The sequence below is a fragment of the Hipposideros armiger genome, unplaced genomic scaffold, assembly GCF_001890085.2.
Source record: "Hipposideros armiger isolate ML-2016 unplaced genomic scaffold, ASM189008v1 scaffold_39, whole genome shotgun sequence".
Lineage (NCBI taxonomy): Eukaryota > Metazoa > Chordata > Mammalia > Chiroptera > Hipposideridae > Hipposideros > Hipposideros armiger.
In genome coordinates, this window is record NW_017731389.1 from 1,208,081 (window position 1) to 1,226,905 (window position 18,825).

Consider the following 18,825-nt stretch of genomic DNA (forward strand, 5'->3'; position numbering starts at 1 on the left):
TTCACCTCTCACTGAAGCACAAAATTGCCTTTAGTTTTTAAAATAGGTCTTTCTTTAACTGGTCTTTAAAAATTGATATTAGTGTTATTTATTTACATAATTTTTGTCCTTTTGTTCTTCCTAAGCTCTACAATTTTAGTTTTAATTTATAGCTATTTTTTGAAAATTATTTCCTATTTTTAAAATACATATTATGACTTCACGTTATACTCCTCATTAATTCTTACCCTTGGTTTTCAAGCTGTACTTGCAATAGGTTTCAGAAAGTTATAATTTTATATTTAGTGATTAAACTTGATTTATTATAAATATGGTAGTGTCTTATAAATTAAGGATCCCAAACTGATTTCTAGACATTTCTACCTAGCAAAAAATATGTATCTAATATCACATTGGCTAGCTGATTGGATTTAATTTTTGTTCTTGTTTTGTGTCATGGATTAGGTACTAGAACCACAGAATGTCGATCCTTCTATGGTTCAAATGACCTTTCTAGATGATGTTGTTCACTCTTTGTTAAAAGGTGAAAATATTGGCATTACATCACGGCGAAGGTCTCGTGCCAGTCAAAATAGCAACGCTGTTCACGTATGTATGTTGTTACTTCTAGATTATTATAAGAAAATTTTCCCCTTAGATTACTTAGGATCAGGTAATAAACAAATCATTAATTGGTTATTTTTAGGGTCATTATACACGTGCCCAAGCAAATAGTCCCAGACCAGCAATGAACTCCCAAGCTGCTGTACCAAAACAGAATACACACCAGCAACAGCAACAAAGAAATAGCCGTCCAAATAAGAGGAAGGGCTCAGATAGCAGTGTACCAGATGAAGAGAAAATGAAGGAGGAAAAGTATGATTATATAGCACGAGGAGGTAAGACCCACTTTTTTTTTTTTAAAGATTTTTTTTTTTATTGGGGGAATTGGAACAGTGCTGGGGGAATTGGGGGAAGGGGAACAGACTAGTTGCTGTCGTTTTGTTCTTCAATCTAGTTGTGGAGGATGTTGCTTCACTGGCCCAAGTTGGCGCCATCATTGTGCTCTTCTCTGGCGAGGCAGATCAGTCGCCGGCTTCTGGACGGCCGCTCACTGCGGCTGCTGGCCGCTCACGCTGGCTGCTGGCCGCTCACGCTGGCTGCTGGCTACACACGGTAGCCCATGGCCACCCATTGCCACAGGGGCTGCAGCCTACGCCGTCGCCGGCGACTCATGGCAGCCCAGCTCCAGGTTGAGCTGTTGTTCAGCATCTTAGCTGTGGAGGGCAGTGTCACTGGCCCTCATATGTGGGATCCGAACCGGGGCCCTCTGGCATCCCAAGCGAGTTCTTAACCATCGCGCCACTCGGCCGGCCCAAGACCCACTTTTTTAAGGGAATGAGAACAAATAAAACAGAAACAAAAAAAACCAACTTTTAAAATATACTTATTTAATATTGATGTGAAAAAAATTGTTCCTTTTTTTTTTAATTTTACAGAAAATTCTAAAGGTAAAAACAAACAGTTGATAAACAAAAGGAGGAAACCTGAGGAGGATGAAAAGAAGCTAAATATGAAAAGACTACGAACTGACAATGTTTCAGACTTTTCTGAGAGCAGTGACTCAGAAAATTCAAATAAGAGAATAATAAATAATGCCTCAGAGCAGAAGCCAGAAAATGAGTTGAAAAATAAAAATACTTCAAAGATAAATGGAGAAGAAGAAAAATCCCAAAATAATGAGAAGACAGGAGAGGAGAAACTAATAGATAGTCAGCCTCCCTGGGATCAAATACAAGAAGGTAAAAAACATGAAGCAGAGAAGCAGAAGTCTGTTGACTCTCAGCTTCAAGAAAAAATGACTATCCATTCATTAGAACAGGCCACACTTTCTGATCATAATCCCAATGATTTACTTCTTAAGGAATGCAATATGGAGAAAACGCATACAGTGGAATTATTGTCAAAGGAGAAATTTGTATCCAGACCACCCACACCAAAATGTGTTATTGATATTACTAATGACACTAATTCCGAAAAAGTGGGTCAGGAAAACTCAAGTACCTTTGGCCTTCAGACACTTCAGAAAATGGATCCTAATGCTAGTGATTCAAAACATTCAATTGCAAATGCAAAATATTTGGAAACAGCAAAACAAGATTCTGACCCCAGCTGGGTTAGTGATGTAGTTAAATTAGACTTAACCCAATCAAATGTTAGGAATACTTCTTCAGGAAATGATCATCTAAATATAGAAAAAGAAAAAAATCAGTATGCCTCTTACACGTCTTCTCTAAATGCGGTTTCTCTGACAGAAGATAAGCTGTGTAAGCGAAGTCCCCCTCCAGAGACTATAAAGTCTAAATTTAATACTTCAGTAGATGCTCACAAGACAAAATCCAATCCCTCACCTGAAGTTGTTAAACCTAAAATTACCCATTCTCCTGATTCTGTAAAGTCTAAGGCCACTTATGTGAACAGCCAATCTGCTGGTGAAAGAAGACTGGCAAATAAGATAGAACATGAGTTATCAAGATGCAGTTTTCATCCAGTTCCTACTCGGGGGAATACATTGGAAACTACAAAGAGCCCTCTTATCATTGATAAAAATGAGCATTTCACAGTTTACAGAGATCCTGCACTTATTGGATCAGAAACAGGAGCTAATCACATTTCACCTTTCTTAAACCAGCATCCTTTTCCTCTTCATTCTTCATCCCATAGAACCTGTATAAATCCAGGTACCCATCACCCAGCCTTAACTCCTGCACCCCACCTATTGGCTGGATCATCCAGTCAAACTCCATTGCCTACCATTAACACTCACCCCCTGACTAGTGGTCCACACCATTCTGTTCATCACCCCCATTTACTTCCTACTGTGTTACCTGGAGTGCCTGCTGCCTCCTTACTTGGTGGCCACCCACGACTAGAGACTGCTCATGCCAGCAGCTTGAGCCACTTAGCACTAGCACACCAGCAACAGCAACAATTGTTACAGCACCAGTCACCTCATCTTCTTGGACAAGCCCATCCTTCTGCTTCATATAATCAGCTTGGTCTTTATCCAATTATTTGGCAATACCCAAATGGAACACATGCATACTCAGGACTCGGTCTACCTTCTTCTAAGTGGGTTCACCCAGAAAATGCAGTTAATGCTGAATCTTCTTTAAGGAGGGTAAGTTACACTGTAGTTCGCCATATATATATAGATTAGTCATGTATACAAGTACTTTTTCAATATCCATTAATTTTTTTAGATTTCTTCATATAAAATGTTAAATTTTTCAGTTATTATTTTCAAATTATAATGAAATTTTTAATGCTTAGTAATTTTTGGAACCGTAGAAGCTGAAATCTCAGGAAAGCTTATATATATATTTTTTAAAAAGCCAATTTAAAGAATTAAAACTTACTAGATTGTTCTGATACACCTATTTTGAGGAATGAATATCTTCATAGGTAATTATGGCATGCATCTATAATTGTTTTGTTCAGCTAAATTCCTAGAAGTAAAGTTTCTGGATTAAAATTTATATAAAATTACAAAGTTTTTTATTTATATTATCAAATTATTTTTTAAAGACAAATTGTTATATTTCCCAGCTAGATACATTATTGTGTTGATGGTAAATTACAAGCTATGACTCTCTAATCTCCTTGTTCTCTTAAGGATGCCAAGGTTAGAGGGTCCTGATATTTGGGAGTAAAGTTGAGGCTTAGATTCCCTCTACGTAACAGAGTATTGCTGAAGGTGGTAATATAGATCTCTTATTCCTTCATGGGCACTGTGGCTTCTGTGGCTACATTTCATACTAAGAAATTGTTGTTGAGGACATTTCCAACTCCAATATAAAAAATGGGAGGATGAGTGTCCCTGTTCAACTTCAGGAGACAGCTTAGTCTTTGGGGCAGCCCAGGATGCTCTTCAAGAATCCCCCAGAGTATTTTTTAACTCTATCTCTCTCTCTACCTACCTACCAACTTAGGCCATGGTAAAAAAAAAAACCACTTAAGATTAAATTTACCATCCTGACCATTTTTAAGTGTACAGTACTGTTAAGTTATTCACATTATTGTGCAACCGATCTTTATCATCTTGCAAAACTGAAACTCTATACCCTCTAAATACTCATTCCCACCCCCCACCCCCCAAGTCCTTGGCAGTCATGTTTCTGCTTTCTGTTTCTATGATTCTGACTGCTTTAGATACTTCATTTGAGTTGAATCGTGCAGTATTTGTCCTTTTGTGACCTTTTTCACATAGCATAATGTCCTCAAAGTTCATCTATGTTGGAGCATGTAACAGGATTTCCTTCTTTTTTAAGCTCTGTTAATATTCCATTGTATGTATATACTGCATTTTCTTTATACATTATTTATCCATGGACTTTTAGTTACTTCTACCCCTTGGCAACTATAAATAACACTGCAATGAACATAGGTATTTTTGACACCTTTCTCAAGTTGAGCAAGATCCACAGTAGATATGTTGGGAATGGCAATTTGGAAGACTATGTTAGTAACCTTCTCGTTTACTTCAGGGATAATACTGCTGACATAGAGCCATGTTAGTGCCAGTAAATGCAAGGTTTGTGTTCCCAAAAGTTTGTCAGAGGAGCTGTTGTATTGGGCAGCAATGCAGACATATAGACTGTGGTCATGGGTCCTTCCTTGATTCCCAAGTTGTGATTGTTGACCTTGGTGGTGAGGAGCATCAAGGTTAATGGTGCAAGATAGAGTTATAACAAATTCAAAGGATATTTCTTGTTGATTATTCCCATTACAACCATCAACTCCTTTTGGCTCCACCGTCATATGAGCTTTGGCCTTCTTTAATGAAATCACCACCAGTGAAATCCACAGTTTATTGTTCACCCACATTTGATGTTGGCAGGAACTCAATTCTGGAAGAATTATGCTTGCATTGATCATAAGCTTCCTGTTTCCATTCTTGGTGGTGCCATTGAACTTAACAGTAGGTGGAATCTTACTAGAATGTGTGCATTATGTAGTTGAAGTCAATGAAGTCACTAATCATTTCAGTATCCTCTTTGTCAGAATTGAAAGCAGCCCTGGTGACCCAGCTGCCCTGTGCACCCACATTTTTACTCTAACCTTTCACACTCTCACGTGTCATGAATGTAGCTACAGCTGATAGTGGACAAAGGGGCAGGCTAGAGGAACACACAGGAGCCAAGAGCTGGCAGATATTTTTGAGTCTTTTTCCATAACGTCCAAATCCTGGAAAACAGATTTAAGTAACTGTTAGAAATGGCTTGGGTAGGAGCCTCTCTTAATATATGTACTGGAATTAGCCTCCATGTTTATTATGTTTTGTTAACTGGTCATAAACTTTAGCATATCAGATTTTCATTTATTATGTAAAACACTTTGAGCAAAAGTGAAGATGTCTTAACCCTAGTATTGTGAGTTAAAGTGAAGAAACAATTAGGAAGTTATTTTTAATGTTATTCTATAGTCAAAAACTTCTATCATTTTCATAATTGATTGTAACCTAATATTTCTGGATCTTGTAGACTTGAGGCCTTTTAAACAATTGAATCCTTATGTACTTGCATGTATATATATATTTTTCTCTTATGTGAGGTTTATAATTTATAGTTATTTTTAATTTATTTTTTAGAGGTCTTTGTGTTATTTTTAAGTATTTCTTTTTTTCAATTACAGTTGACATTCAGTATTCTATTAGTTTCAGGTATACAACATAATAGTTAGACTTTTATATAATTTATGCAGTGATTCCCCTGATTAGCCTCTTACCCACCTGGCACTATACATAGTTGTTGCAACATTATTGACTGTATTTATAATGTGTTTTTTAATCTCAGTCATTTGACTGCAGCATATCTTCGGTGTGATATCATTGCTTTTGCATTATCATTTTGAGATGTAAAATTCATTCCCTTTGTGAAAATCAAAGGGTTGTATTTTTCCAATAACTTGACTCAACAGATGATGATGTCCTGGAAGAATATCAATGAGTCATAGTAGAAAAGCAATTTCTGAGCGTATATTTAGATAGTTGAAACTCTTGACATAGAGATCAATGTCATATTCAGTATGAGAAAGACAGCATATTGATATATTAAAAAAAATAATAATTTTGTTGTACCTCCACACCTCCAGGTTTACTGGCCTACCAATATTTATAGCTTATAGTGAAATGGAGTCCAATTGGGTCATGAAAATGTAATTTCCTGCCAATTCTAAGTAAATTGTTTTATTGAAAAAGTGTTATTTTGACAACAAAAATTGGCAAATGACTTGATTTGATTTCTGTTTCTGGTGAAATGTATTTTAGGAATAACAAATTCTTTTTTTTTTTTTTTTTTTCCTATTAGCATCATATGTTCTTTTGATGATAGAATCTTAGGAAATCTTGTAATCTATGTTCTCTAATCTTTTATACATTAAAGGTAATGATATCAAAATCTGCATTTAGTAAAATAATTTCTGGAAATTACTAATTTAATGCTGATTAATTTTTGACATGTGAAAATGTCCATATAATCATGTTGGTTACTTATTTTTCTGAATATTTCTCATAAGATGCATTTAGAAAAAGTCACATGCTTCATAAAGACTCTATTAAAGTCCTGTGATATTGTGTTTATAGCTTTTTCTAGTAACTAAAGTCTGATTTTTTTTTTTTAATAGAATTCTCCCAGCCCTTGGTTACATCAACCTACCCCTGTGACCTCAGCGGATGGTATTGGATTACTTAGTCACATTCCTGTCAGACCTTCCAGTGCAGAGCCTCATCGACCTCTTAAAATTACAGCGCATTCCAGTCCACCATTGACAAAAAGTTTAGCAGATCACCACAAAGAGTAAGTTCACCAGTACTTAAAAAACTTATACCTTGTCTTTTATAGTTTTCCTTAATTCACTTGTTAAGCCGGTAATTTTAAATTAATGTCTTAAAACTCAACTTTGAATAAGTAGTATTCTTTCTGTTTTGATAGACTTCCTGATTTACTTGATAATATTAGAGTACATGCAAAGTCGTGTTTTACTTTCATAATAGAATGATATTGCATAGAAGCTATCTTTGTATCATACAAGAAAAAGTGATTACAGAAACCTTTGTGTATTTTCTTTATAGAGAATTGGAAAGGAAAGCTTTTATTGAACCATTACGTTCTGTTTCATCCACATCAGCGAAAAGTGATCTGGAGCTGAGTAGGTCACAGACTGGAAAAGATGGTCACTTGCATAGGCATTTTGTGGATCCTGTGATGAATCAATTACAGAGACCACCCCAGGAGACTGGGGAGAGATTAAACAAATATAAGGAAGAACACCGTCGAATTCTTCAAGAAAGTATTGACGTTGCTCCATTTACAACTAAAATCAAGGGGCTTGAGGGTGAGAGAGATAATTATTCCAGAGTAGCATTGTCATCTTCTAGCCCTAAAAGCCATGTCCTCAAACAAGACAAGGATGTAGAATGCTCAGTATCAGATCTTTATAAAATGAAGCACTCGGTGCCTCATAGTTTGCCTCAAAGTAACTATTTCACTACATTGTCTAATAGTGTGGTCAACGAACCACCAAGGTCATACCCATCCAAAGAAGTTTCAAATATTTACAGTGAAAAACAGAGTAATACCCTTGCAGCATCAGCTAATCCTCAAACTCTGAGTTCATTTATAACATCTCTTTCAAAACCTCCACCTTTAATTAAACACCAACCAGAAAGTGAAGGTTTAGTAAGCAAGATACCAGAACATCTTCCCCATCAAATTGCTTCTCACTCAGTAACAACCTTCAGAAATGATTGTAGGAGTCCTACCCATTTGACAGTTTCTTCTACAAATACGCTCCGGAGTATGCCTGCTTTACATAGAGCACCAGTATTTCACCCACCAATTCATCACAGCCTGGAAAGAAAGGAAAGCAGCTATAGTAGCCTTTCCCCTCCAACTTTAACTCCAGTGATGCCTGTAAATGCTGGTGGGAAAGTTCAAGAATCACAAAAGCCTCCAACTCTAATTCCTGAGCCAAAAGACTCTCAGGCAAATTTTAAGAGCTCTTCTGAACAGAATGTGACGGAAATGTGGAAATCTAATAATAACCTCAGCAAAGAGAAAGCTGAATGGCATGTAGAGAAAAGCAGCGGAAAGTCACAGGCTGCTATGGCATCTGTCATTGTACGTCCACCTTCTAGTACAAAACTTGACAGTGTGCCAGCAATGCAGATAGCTTCCAAAGATCGAGTTAGTGAAAGATCTTCAGCTGGGGCAAATCAAACAGATTGCATCAAACCAGCAGAAGCTGGAGAGACTGGAAGAATCATTCTGCCAAGTGTGAATTCAGACACTGCTCACATAAAATCTGAAAAAAACTTTCAGGCGGTCTCACAGGGTGGTGTTCCCAGCTCAGTTGTGTCTGCTGTAAATACATTGTGTAATACCAAAATGGATATTTTCACATCTGCTGCCACTACCACCAGTGTTTCCAGCTGGGGTGGTTCCGAAATAATTTACTCTTTATCAAACACCATTTTGGCCTCTAAATCCTTAGAATGTACCTCTTCAAAAAGTGTCAGTCATTCAGTGGCGCAAACACAAGAATGCAGGGTCAGCACCACAGCTCCAGTTACACCAGCCAGTAGTAAGACAGGAAGTGCTGTTCAGCCCAGCTCTGGGTTCTCAGGCACAACTGATTTTATTCATTTAAAAAAGCACAAGGCAGCATTGGCTGCAGCTCAATATAAAAGTAGTAATGTTAGTGAGATTGAGCCTAATGCTGTGAAAAATCAGACATCTTCAGCCGCCCTTCTCTTGGATAGCACTGTCGTCTGTAGTACAATAAACAAAGCAAACTCTGTAGGAAATGGGCAAGCATCCCAGACAAGTCAACCAAACTACCATACTAAACTGAAAAAAGCCTGGCTTACTAGACATTCAGAAGAAGATAAAAATACTAATAAAATGGAAAATTCAGGGAGTTCTGTTTCAGAAATTATTAAGCCATGTTCTGTCAATTTAATAGCCTCTACATCTAATGATATACAAAATAGTGTAGATAGTAAGGTCATAGTTGATAAATATGTCAAAGATGATAATAAGGTCAATAGGAGAAAAGCCAAAAGAACTTATGAATCTGGCTCTGAAAGTGGAGACTCCGATGAAAGTGAAAGCAAGTCAGAGCAAAGGACTAAAAGGCAACCTAAGCCAACTTATAAAAAGAAGCAAAATGATTTGCAGAAGAGAAAAGGTGAAATAGAAGAAGATTTAAAACCCAATGGAGTTCTCAGCAGGAGTGCCAAAGAAAAAAGTAAATTGAAGTTGCAGAGCAGCAGTACTAGTGGTAAGTAAATTTATTTTTTATCTCAGGTAAAATAGGCTGTATGTTCTTCCAATCATGGCATGGTTCTCTAAAGATTAGTGAGCTTAAAGGCATCTTTTGACTTTATTTGCATGCCCTAGCATAATGTATGTGGCCATTCACCTCATTTCTGTATTTCACAAGTACCCTGTAAGAGGAAATGAAAACTGTACCTGTCTCCATTTTTAAGAGACATATAGAAATATGTTTTACCTAGCACTCATATTGGCAAAAACCCAATGTGTAATTTAGTAGTTACTTAGAATTTTGACCATTTCTAAGACCTGTAAGAAATGTAGTTAGAGCCATCCCGTCAGAAGTGGATTTCTCATATTTACCTACAACAAGATCTAGTTGAAAAAGAATCTTTTCACATATACTTACTTGAAGTCACATATTTTAACGAGAATTACTTCAAAGTAGTGTGGATGTGGCCTGTATCTCACCCTTCTCTCATTTCATGACAAAATTGAAAGCTTATTGAAATTACCTTCTATTTAATAATGCTACTCATTCAAGCAGTCCTTAACTATGGCTAAAAGTTAAATAAAAGCTGTGGTGGAGGTGGTTGTGGGTATGTGTGTTCATTTCTATTCAAGAACATCCATAATAAGTAAAAGTTTAAAAACCGATAATTACATTTCTTTTGTGGCTATAGCGTGACCAAATAAGTGATACTTGCCAATAATATTCACTATGAAGTGTTTCTATATGTTTTTATTCTAGAAGTAATTTTTCTCAGTTTGCTTATTTCTTTTTAGGTATGTTGCACAATGCAGAAAGCACTTAATAGTTTCACTATATCGTGTATTCATCCACATACAATATATGAAATATCTGTGACAATGTGGACATTCAAAAAGTACTTTCACAAGCATATTTAGATGCTTGAATGTTCTTATTGGGGCCGTTTCACTGAATGAGATTTTCCCACATGCCTGTGGAAATCAGAGGCAAAGTGAAGGAGTGAAAAACAGGAGGATGGAATGATAGAAAAGGACAGTCAGGAAGTGAAAGAACGAAGGAACAAGCTCAACTAGAGACAGAGAGGCTGAGAGACTGAAATACAAATATAGTCAGAAGAAAGAAAGAGAGGGAGATAGACAACGAAGGATACCTGCCATTTATTTGAGTATCGGATTGCGGCCAGTGTTTTTTGTTTCTCATGTGTTCTACTTACTTTCCCAGTGAATTCTTAAGAAGCTTAGTGTGGTCAATAATTGTTTCTCTTCCATCACATAACATTTCCTTTGGTGCTGGGTATTCAAATACTTGAGTTAAACTTACAGGAAACAAAGATAGGAACCTTCCAATTTTTAACACTTAGAAAACTCTTATGAAGTCAGATTTATACAATTAATTCTTAATGAAGTACATATTCTGTTTTTATTTTGAGATTGAATGTCCATGTTTCCATTGTAAGAGTTCTAATACTGGAATCATCACTTTTATTTTTCAAGCTGTTATAGTCAAATCTCCCCCACTTAGTACTAACATCAGAGAGGCTATGTTAAAGTCCCATTTATTCCCAAATCCAAAATAATATTGTGACTATTAAATAATATCTATTAATTATGGGCAGCATTGATGTGCTATTGTTCTCTAAATTGGGAGTTTATAAATCGAATTCCTAAACCTGAGTAGATTTATCTACCTAATGGATTAAATACGACCTTTATCCTTCTAATGTCCATTGGGGTTGTCATCAGTCATAGTGAATCAAAAAAAGTGAGTTATGTCTGCGCTTAGAGAATGTAATATGATTATATACACTATTATACATGTATAATTACACAATTTACACGTATAATAGTTTGTTTCTCAGAATATTCTAAAGCCACGTATAATAGATTTTGCTTTATTTCCTGTTTTGGAATGTCTTGCTATCTGCTGCTTTTCCATAACTAATTTTCTAATATAATTTTTATTTTATGAACTGAAATTGCCCATCAAATTTAAATATAACTGTAATCAGAGTTAAATTCTATATGTCAATAAATATTTTTTAAGGTGATGGCATATCAGAGATTAAAGGTTAACATGTATTTGTCACTAATTTTTTTCCTTCCTAATTTTCAGTTGCTAGAACAACTATTTGGGGATTTGGTAGTAAATTGAGAACAAAAGGTTGAAAGTTTACAGTATAAAACCTTTAAAGGAAGTAGAAATAGCCATTAAGTATTTTTTGTTGACTAAGTGTCTTAATCTCAAACTTTTAGATTTTAGATGTTACCAATAAATTAGATATATGAATTGAAAGATGAAGTTTTATTTATTGTACAAACACAGTAAAATTTATAAAAGGAGTTCGCTACAGTCTTGTGTGGCCTAGCCAAAGCAAAAATTATAATGTCTAAAACTGTTCATATTACCTGGGCCTTCATGTCTTTGTAATTCATTTATTCATTCTTTTAAAAATAAAAAGTGCTGAGTATATATTTTGTGTTACAGAATTGAGATTTGCTTTGAGACATCTGATTTGTTACACTATTGAAATTGTTCACAATGGTATGGTTATCCATACTCTTTGAGGTGTTCCATTATTTGGAATGTAAAAGCATATTAGTTAATAGTTGTTGCCTAGTCAAAATAGAAATAGATTGCATTTAGTTTATTCTAGTGTAATTAATTTTTTAAAAAGTAAATAAGTGATTGGAAGCAAGTGTACCAAATAAAAGTTATCAGCAGTGTACCATCTTCATTGTTCATTCTGACTTCTAAAAGTTCTGAACCTTTTATACAGCCCATAGGAGAAACCTGTCTTATGCACAGTGGAGGAAATAACGAACCTTTTAAACAAACTTCTGGAAACATTTTTATAACATAACTGGTGTGTGTGTGTGTTTCTCTAATGGATTAAGTCAAATGGCTCCTTTCCCTAAGTTAGAAACAGAAAAGGGGAGAACTTATAATTGTAAAGAACCAGGCAGCAGTCCTAGAAGTGCTTAATAACTGGAGCTGATTTTTTGGGGGGCCACACGAGTTTAAACAAACCTTCCTATCTTAAGATGTATGATCTTGCTGTAATTGTACTGTATACACTATGAACAGGTGATAGTGGGAGCTAAAGACAAGAGTTTTGCTACAAGCTTCTCCAAAGAAGTATGTAGTCTCAGAATAGTTGTACTGCCTCTGATCCACAAAATGGGCATGATTAGAAAACACAAGGGTAGGAAATATAGTGTATTCTTTCAGCATGACAGAAATAGTAAACTATGTAAATCTCATGTCTGATATATAGATACATTAATATGGGCAGTATAAACACACTTATAAGAGTCAACAATTATTTGATTGTCCCGATATAGGTTTATTATAAAGTAATATATTTGTAAAAATTTAATAGGTGAACTGTAATTTATGCATGTTTTATATTCTTCCTGTTCTATAGAGGAGTAATTATTTGACCCAGTGTTATTACAACAGTTAAATTCAAGTTAATAAAAGTGATGGAGCTGTGATGTAGACTACAGTATAAATAACATAATATAAATATATAATTTTTTCCTGCACTATATAGAAGGTGGCAAAAAATGTATACACATTTTAAGAAAGGAAAATCTATTAATCCTAATACTCAATGTATACCAATAACAAAAGATGAATACAAGTCATGTTTGACTTCTGCAATTACAAGAGATGCTCAAAGTGGTTACTATCAGCATTCAGACACTTCTGATTACGGCGAACTACTGCTTGAACATAGATAACATTACTTAAAATGTGTATACATTTTTTTGGCACCCCTGGTATATTTTTCATGCAAATTTTTGTTTTTCTTTAAACTTCCATGATGCCCTTTTTTTCTTTCTATTATCAAAAAAGACAGCCAAGTTAATGTTGGCTTTTTTCCTTCCTTCAAATCCTTTTATTTTTCTAAAAGATAGTGCTTCCATCAATATTGATATCAAATGGAGGGCATTATAATAAGGGAGAGATATTAAGAGAAATATTGTAGCTTCCCTTCTCCCAAATATTGGTATTATAAAATCTTACCTTGAAGAGCCACACTTACCTTGGAGAATCAGATTATTTTAAAACATAAGTATGTTGAAACTAATCTGTTTATAAAAGAATAATTTTTGGTCTTTAGGCTCTTCCTGTGGGTCTCAAAAGAGCTTCCTCCTACATATGCCAAATTTTTGTGTAGAATGGCTGTATTTTTAGCTATAGATTTACAGATAAAATGAATAATTCTTGTGTTTGCTATTATACAAATACAAATATGTGTAAAAATCTCAGTCAGCTAGAAGATTTAATCATATCTGCATTTCCAGTATACTGACATAATGAGTTCATTTGGTTAGTGGAATAAAAAGTAAGTAAAAGTGCTGCTTTGGACTTTTTACTTATTAATGAGTAACTAGAACTATATGATCTCTTTCCTGCTTTTCTAAACTCTTAATATATTGTCACAACTGTATGATAGACTTGAATGTTATCTCAAGGAGTGTACTTTTCTAAAAAGGTATAATCTTGCTAATACTTTCCTACTGGTTTTACAGCTGGCATCCCTCGTTCAGTATTAAAAGATTGGCGTAAAGTCAAGAAGCTGAAGCAAACTGGGGAATCCTTTTTACAGGATGACTCCTGCTGTGAGATAGGGCCTAATTTACAAAAGTGTCGAGAATGTAGACTTATTCGGAGTAAAAAAGGAGAAGAATCAACTCATTCACCAGTATTTTGTAGATTTTACTACTTTAGACGGTAAGTGAAAATACGTAATTGGGGGAAGTGTGTTTATTAGATACTAGAAATTATAACTATCATTCTGAGGGTCCCTTCTGGAGACAGGAATGAGTCTTCGAGCCTCCTTGTTTCTGAAACATAAAAGAATATTAAACTTTTTTAGTGCCGAATTTAACAATAGCTAACTATTGGACTAAATTCATATTTACGTTGCTACATGTATTTATATAGCTTTTCTCTTAGATTTATTCTTAATGAGAAAACATTAGTATTTTTTTCTAGAACATGACAGGAAACAGTAGTTTGATATAAAGATTTTTTTTTAACCATTTATATACTTTAGCCAAAACAGTGTACATTAGCTAACAATCACAAATATTCTATAAATCCAGGTATTTTAGGCATTAAAATAAAGTCAGTGCATTACATTGGAATACCCCCAAACTTTTATCTTGTTAAACATATTTAGCTATAAAAATATGAGTTATAAAATGACAGGAAGGATTTCTTAGTACCATGTCACGTTTCGTAGGTTTTGTAGTAAATATAAAAACAACTTAATAGTTGTTATTAATCTGTATACTACTATAATATTAATATTACTAAATATTTTAATACTAAAAACTTACAGATAGACTTGTAAGAGTTCAACTAAAAAATAGCTGGGTAACCCAGCCAGTAGAGACTAATGTCTCAGATTCTACAGTCAGTCATTCTTGGGTTTGAGTCCCAGCTCTGCCCCTTAGTTACTGTATGATTATTAGCTGTGGTGAAACTACAGCTAAGCCTGACTCATTTGTATCATTTGAATGTTAGTGGTACCTACCTACCTACCTACCTCAGAGGTTTCATGAAGATTAAATGAGATATAAAGTATGCAAAGTCCTTAGTGTAGTACCAAGCACATCTGAAATGCTCTATTAATGTTAGGTGCATTTATTTTCCTAATCATCATCATCATCTTCCTAAGAAGTTAGACATTTTGCTCTGGCAAATAAATTATGTTGGTGGCCCAGTACAGAACCCAAAAGTATGTAGTTGTTGGAAGACAACAAGTTATGTTTTATTTTTTCCTGATCTTTCTAGCTAATAGTTTCCAAAAGACAGACAACTTCAAAAAATACTTATACAAAGTAGTACAGATGGAAGTGCAGAAAAAAATGAAAAAGCAATCAACAGGAAAGTAGGTTTGAAAGGGTAAGAAAATCGAGGGCCGGCTGAGTGGCTCAGTTGGTTAAGAGCTCACTCGAGTGCGAGCTCTGAGCAACAGCGGTTCGATGCCTGGCCCAAGCTGAGCTGCCGCTGAGCTACCAACAGGTGGCAGGATGGCTCAGCTAAAAAAAAAAACAAAAACAAAACAAAACCAAAAAACAAACAAAAAAAAGAAAGGGTAAGAAAATCTTAGAGAAGTTTGAAGGAAAGAACTGCTCAGGTATAGATAATAACAAAGCTGAAATAAGATGATGAGGTATAACAAAGGGAGAGATTTGGTTTTAAATAAAAAGGGAAAGGGTAAGGTAAAAGTATGGAGAAAAGGGGTGAATGGAGATGGTGGTAGTGTCTATTTGAAAAATGTAAAATGACTTATAATGAACTTTTGATGTCCCCAGTTTGAGAATAGAACAATTACAAAGATAACTGAGGGATAACCACCAGCTGGTAAGAGAATGGCAATTTTGCCTTCCATTTACCCTAAATTTCTCCGAATTGAGTAGCTATATTAATTGGATGTCAGAAGCTAAAAGGAAGTTAGCAGTTCGGTTCCTAATAAACTTATTTTGTTCCTCTAAAGCACATTAATAAAGTGTCATTTTTGATTAATTAAAAAATATGTATGTGTACTTGGCTTTTTTTAAAAATCCTCCCAGTGAAAGCCTTAAGATGATTTAGGTCATTTTTAACTGTAGAGTTTCCTGATTTAAATTATGTATAACATAACAGCATGCCCTAGGCAGCATTTGGCTAACATTTTAAATTTGTTCACATCAAACACTTGAACATAGTTTTCATTTGATTGGAGTTAAGTATAAGTGATAAAAAAATTATTTCTTGAAATAACCTAAAATTGATGCTGCATATCATTGCCTTTTGTGTAACACTCTGGGAGTCATGTAAGTTGGTTAAATTTAATTAACAAAGTGTATGTGTATATGGATTACCCTGTTTTCTTGTGTTTTAATTGTAAATATAATTTCTATATATTTAACATAAAAATATAAATATAAATTTACAACTACAGAATAACTGGACTTTTGTCTTAATAGCTAATACTTTTATGTTTTAATGTTTCAGGTTATCATTTAGTAAAAATGGAGTGGTTAGAATAGATGGTTTCTCTTCTCCTGACCAATATGATGATGAAGCTATGAGTTTATGGACACATGAAAATTATGAAGATGATGAACTAGACTTAGAAACTTCAAAATACATCTTGGATATAATAGGTGATAAGTTCTGTCAATTAGTAACATCTGAAAAAACAGCTTTGTCCTGGGTGAAAAAGGATGGTAAGGAAGTTAAATACTTAAAACGTGCTATTGTATAAATTTCATTTTATGAATTTCTTTTGAGGTATGTTTAATCTGTGGAAGAAGTTCATATTCTTACCTAGTATTGTGTACTTTTAATTTTGATAATGACACTTTTTATGTTCAAATACACAGGTATGCATTTAAGATAATGAATATTTTCCAATTGAGGTTGAATTGAATGGATTAACAGTTCGTGAAGTCACAATAGCATTTTGTTGTTTCTGCCATTATGACATAGTTTAACATGTTATGGATGCGAAACAGGGAAATTTCAGCATTTGCCATATAAAGACATATACCATCCCAGTTATTTAAATTTTTAATCTAGTGTGTTTCATCATAGTCTTTAGAGTTTGATTTTATATTTGAATCTCAACTTTCTCTACTCCTAGCTTAACTGTATGACTATTAAGTGGGACTGATAACTGCTTCATAGCTTTTATTTAGAGAGTAATCAGGTTAATTGTGTTTACTTATGTAAAGCACCCAACATAACTAAGTGCTGTAAATGCTGCCTTCTTTTACTTCCCTTCTATTAAATCAGTGGTTTGTATCCCAGGGGACATTTGGCAATGACTGGAGACATTTCTGGTTACATAAAATAAAAGGTGTCAGGGTAGAGTACTAACATCTAATGGGTAGAGGCCACACATACTGCTAAACATCTTACAGTGCGTAGGATACTCCCCCAAGACAGAATTTTTTAGTTCAAAATGTCAAAAGTGCCAAGATTGAGAAACTTTCAATTAGATGTAGGTATGTTTTCTGAAGGAAATTAGTAATTGCTTCAAGAAACCTGCTGTTGATTTTTAGTTAATATACCCTTCAAAGTTCCTGGTTTGCCTTTTACATTTTCATTTTTATGTGTTTCAGCTAAAATTGCCTGGAAAAGAGCAGTGAGAGGAGTTCGGGAAATGTGTGATGCATGTGAAGCAACATTGTTTAACATTCACTGGGTCTGCCAAAAATGTGGATTTGTGGTCTGTTTAGATTGTTATAAGGCAAAGGAAAGGAAGAGTTCTAGAGGTTGGTCTATAACTTGACATAAATTTAAATTTTTTATAATTTTCATATTCTCTAGGATCACTTATCTGCAAAAATGAGATCTGTGGAGGTTTTTTTCTACCTTAATTATAAATATATAGCATTAAGGAAGTTTTGTGACATTTGTTTTTTAAAAAGGTGTTACAACAGTTTATGAGTGGCCAGATATTCTAGAATAAAACTGCATCTATATCTTTTTAGCCTGATTGGTAGAGTCACCCTCTCATTTTAAGCAGATAGTTTTTTAATGTAGCCCAAATTTGTATTAGGCTTTATGGCTTTAAGATTTCAATGCATAGGAGCCTGAAGTTCCTTCTAGAACCTGTTAATGACACAGCTGCCTAATACTGGTAACCTTGAAAGTATTAAGTTATGTGTTTGGGGTAAAGCCTTAATAAAAAGAGAGGATTCAAATTGTTCAAGTATTAGAAGTAAAATTATGTTTAGTGATAGACTATTCAATGTCTAGAAAAGATAAATGTCCTTTTTCATTCCAACTCAAGCTCTTTTTCATAGTGGTATATCTGATAGATGAACCATGATTTAACTATCAGTATCTTTTCCACTGATAGGATTACTAAATCCCATCCTTTGTGATCTGTTTTCTTGTACACCCAGTACTACCAAAGAGACCTGAGCAAGTAGGCAAGCATGTCCAAACATCTGCCAGGTGTTCCTGTGATGTGCAGAAGATATTACATATGAATAAAATGGGAAACTATAATAAAGAATGCATGTTAGGAAATTAAATTCCTTCAAAACCATGAAAATATATTTGGATATTTTCAGTTGATGGAAGTAGCTGCATTGCTATAAAACTTCATGACATGCATTTTATATTTTTCTGGTTCCATATTTTGTTTTTCATTTGCCAAATTATAAAGAAATTAATTTTAATTTATATTTTTCTTTATTATATGCATATATTTGAACATGAATCCTGTTTTGAAAAAGAATAGGCTATGTTTAATAAACCTAAATGGTTATATTACTGTTGATTTTCATAGTACTGTTAATTTTGAAAGTGTAGTCTTATCACTCACCATATCAATTTTTTTTTTTTTAAGATTTTATTGGGGAGTTAAGGGAGGGGAACAGCGCTGGGGAATCAGGGGAAGGGGAACAGACAAGTTGCTGTTTTGTTCTTCAGTCTAGTTGTGGAGGATGTTGTTTCACTGGCCCAAGTTGGCACCATCATTGCGCTCTTCCCGGGCGAGGCAGA

General features: G+C 34.5%; 1 protein-coding gene across 5 annotated transcripts in view; it reads left to right on the forward strand.

Moving 5' to 3' along the window:
- Window positions 1-18,825, forward strand: part of JMJD1C (jumonji domain containing 1C) — a 291,791-nt gene that overhangs the window by 248,402 nt on the left and 24,564 nt on the right. For 4 of the 5 annotated variants that reach the window (XM_019638379.1, XM_019638382.1, XM_019638377.1 and 1 more), the window contains 8 exons: window positions 445-588; window positions 686-878; window positions 1,479-3,160; window positions 6,664-6,836; window positions 7,112-9,321; window positions 13,845-14,046; window positions 16,321-16,535; window positions 17,433-17,585. In XM_019638379.1, the coding sequence (XP_019493924.1) occupies window positions 445-588; window positions 686-878; window positions 1,479-3,160; window positions 6,664-6,836; window positions 7,112-9,321; window positions 13,845-14,046; window positions 16,321-16,535; window positions 17,433-17,585 (4,972 nt within the window). Of the gene's footprint in view, window positions 1-444; window positions 593-685; window positions 879-1,478; window positions 3,161-6,663; window positions 6,837-7,111; window positions 9,322-13,844; window positions 14,047-16,320; window positions 16,536-17,432; window positions 17,586-18,825 lie in introns of all 5 variants that reach the window. The other variant, XM_019638378.1, reaches the window with a different exon arrangement.